Raw genomic sequence first — 2,225 nt, forward strand, 5'->3', positions numbered from 1 at the left:
ATATCAATGGATTTAAAGGTTAAACTATTTTATTTTGAAATTTTAGTACGGTCTGTAATATTTTTTATCTGATTTGAAAAAAAAAATCTTTAAAGTAGTGTGAATTACATTGAAATATGAAGTTGCTTGTATTATTTACAACTTTCATTTTGTATAATATATCTACATTTTATTTCATTTTGTACAGATAACCAATGAATGAAATATATAATAAATTAGCCTAAACATGGATTTCGAATTCGGTTTTTTTTTCCAGGTTTTCTGCAAGGTGCAGAGTATTTCTTCTCCCACGATACCCCCAAGGGACAGTTAGATTTTTATCGAGATTTTGAACCTCAGTGGCAGTACAATGGCAGCTATGCGACACACCTTTACACCGATGAGGCGATTGATCTAATTAATAACAAAGACCCAGATAAGGTAAGTTTAAGTCAAAGGTAGTTAGATAGATACGGTATACTGTATAGGTATATTGATAGATAGAAAGATGGATGATGGGTTGATTGATGGTTAAATACATGGACGTATGAATAGTTGGGTGGGTAAATGGCTGGCCTGGGTGAATAAGTGGATGGATGGATGGATGGATGGGTGGATGAATGGATTAATGAATGCATATATATGGTCGGACAGCCGGACATAACGACAGGAATATAGACAGCATGGCGGATAGAACCATACGCGCAACAACATTCATTAACAAAAAGAATTTATTTGATTTTAGCCGATGTTCATGTGGCTATCTCACCAAGCACCTCATGCTCCCCTAGAGGTACCCCAACAGTACTCGGAACCTTATCGTGATATCATTGAAGATGAGGACCGGAGGCTGTATGCCGGTATGATGGCCTGTATGGACGAAGGCATCGGTAACGTAACAGAGGCCCTCAAAGCAAATGGAATTTACAATAATACAATTATCATCTATACAACTGGTAGGTTTACGTTTCCAGTGTTTGTCACATGTTATTTGAATCTTTGCATTTTGTAAACATTTACCATGAAATCACTAAGGCAAACACTACACTACCTATGTAGCTATACCTAGCGCAATCGGGAAGGACCCCGACTCATCGGCGACAAAATATGCAAGTTCCATTTGTCGGTGACAATCCAACTGCCGAATTCAGTAAATGTCACCTTTCATTCGTGATCACCACTCTTGATTTTCTAACGCAATGATGTAAAATGTACGAAAGTACGAAAGCCCATTAGTGCCAATAAATATATGTTCAGTAATCAGTAATAACGAATTACTAATTCGTAATTACGAATTACTAATCCGTAATAACGAATTAACATTACTGAACATATACTTTATTGGCACTAATGGGCTTTCGTAATAATGTTCAGAAACATTAATGAATATCTATCAGACATTTATGCTGTTTGTATGACAAGAACAACAGGAATTTAAACAAATGCCTAATGCACAGGACAACTTTATCAAGGTAGCCATGGCCTCTAGTTATTAGATGTACTACATATTTTAAACGACATTTTCCCTTTGTTACTTCAGATAACGGTGGACCAGTGTGGGCTGCTGCTTACAACTGGCCTCTTCGTGCCTACAAAGGATCCCTGTTTGAGGGGGGTATACGCGGTGTCGGTTTTGTCCACAGTCCACTACTCTCTGACGATGTCAAAGGAACAGTCAGTTATGAATTAATTCACGTTAGCGATTGGTTGCCTACGCTTGTGGAAGGAATTGCCGGATGGAATACAAAGGGAACACTGCCGCTGGACGGTATAAATCAGTGGGAGACAATAAGGTACTTACGAAATAGGGGGGCCCGTTTAGACAATTTATAAGGAACGTGCTTGATGCTAGATATTATTATTACCTCCACCAAGTACGGTATGTTATGTCTTTCCCAGCGTCTAAAATTTGCCATCTTTCCCGGAATTAACATTTGACATACTATAACTCCGAAATACAAAATGATTAATGTCTGAAATTTTTTATAGGTGTTTCATTTTATATGTGGTCAGTTTTTGAAGAAAAAAAAAAACAGAAAAAACGTTGTTAGCTTACTAGTATTTTTCGTAGTTATTAATTAAAACATATATTTTCAAAGTTTGCCAGAAAATTCATAACAAATACGGTATGGTTTTTGGTAAATTTTGAGTAACACAATAAACATAATGTTTTATCATACACACAATCCAATAGATAATCTTACTAGCTTTCGTATTGTACCAAATATATTAAAAATTGATTTTTT

General features: G+C 36.0%; 1 protein-coding gene across 1 annotated transcript; it reads left to right on the top strand.

The window, feature by feature from the left end:
- Nucleotides 1–219: 219 nt before the first annotated feature.
- Nucleotides 220–1,865, top strand: LOC117111494 (arylsulfatase B-like; the record flags this gene model as incomplete). Its single annotated transcript, XM_033254411.1, has 3 exons — nt 220–420; nt 725–935; nt 1,520–1,865. Coding segments are annotated over 3 exons (705 nt in total), but the record flags the coding sequence as incomplete, so codon positions are not given.
- Between the last annotated feature and the right edge of the window lie 360 nt (nt 1,866–2,225).

This window comes from Anneissia japonica, unplaced genomic scaffold (assembly GCF_011630105.1).
Source record: "Anneissia japonica isolate Jap-2015-1 unplaced genomic scaffold, ASM1163010v1 scaffold1887_len2469_cov178, whole genome shotgun sequence".
Taxonomy (NCBI): Eukaryota; Metazoa; Echinodermata; class Crinoidea; order Comatulida; family Comatulidae; genus Anneissia; species Anneissia japonica.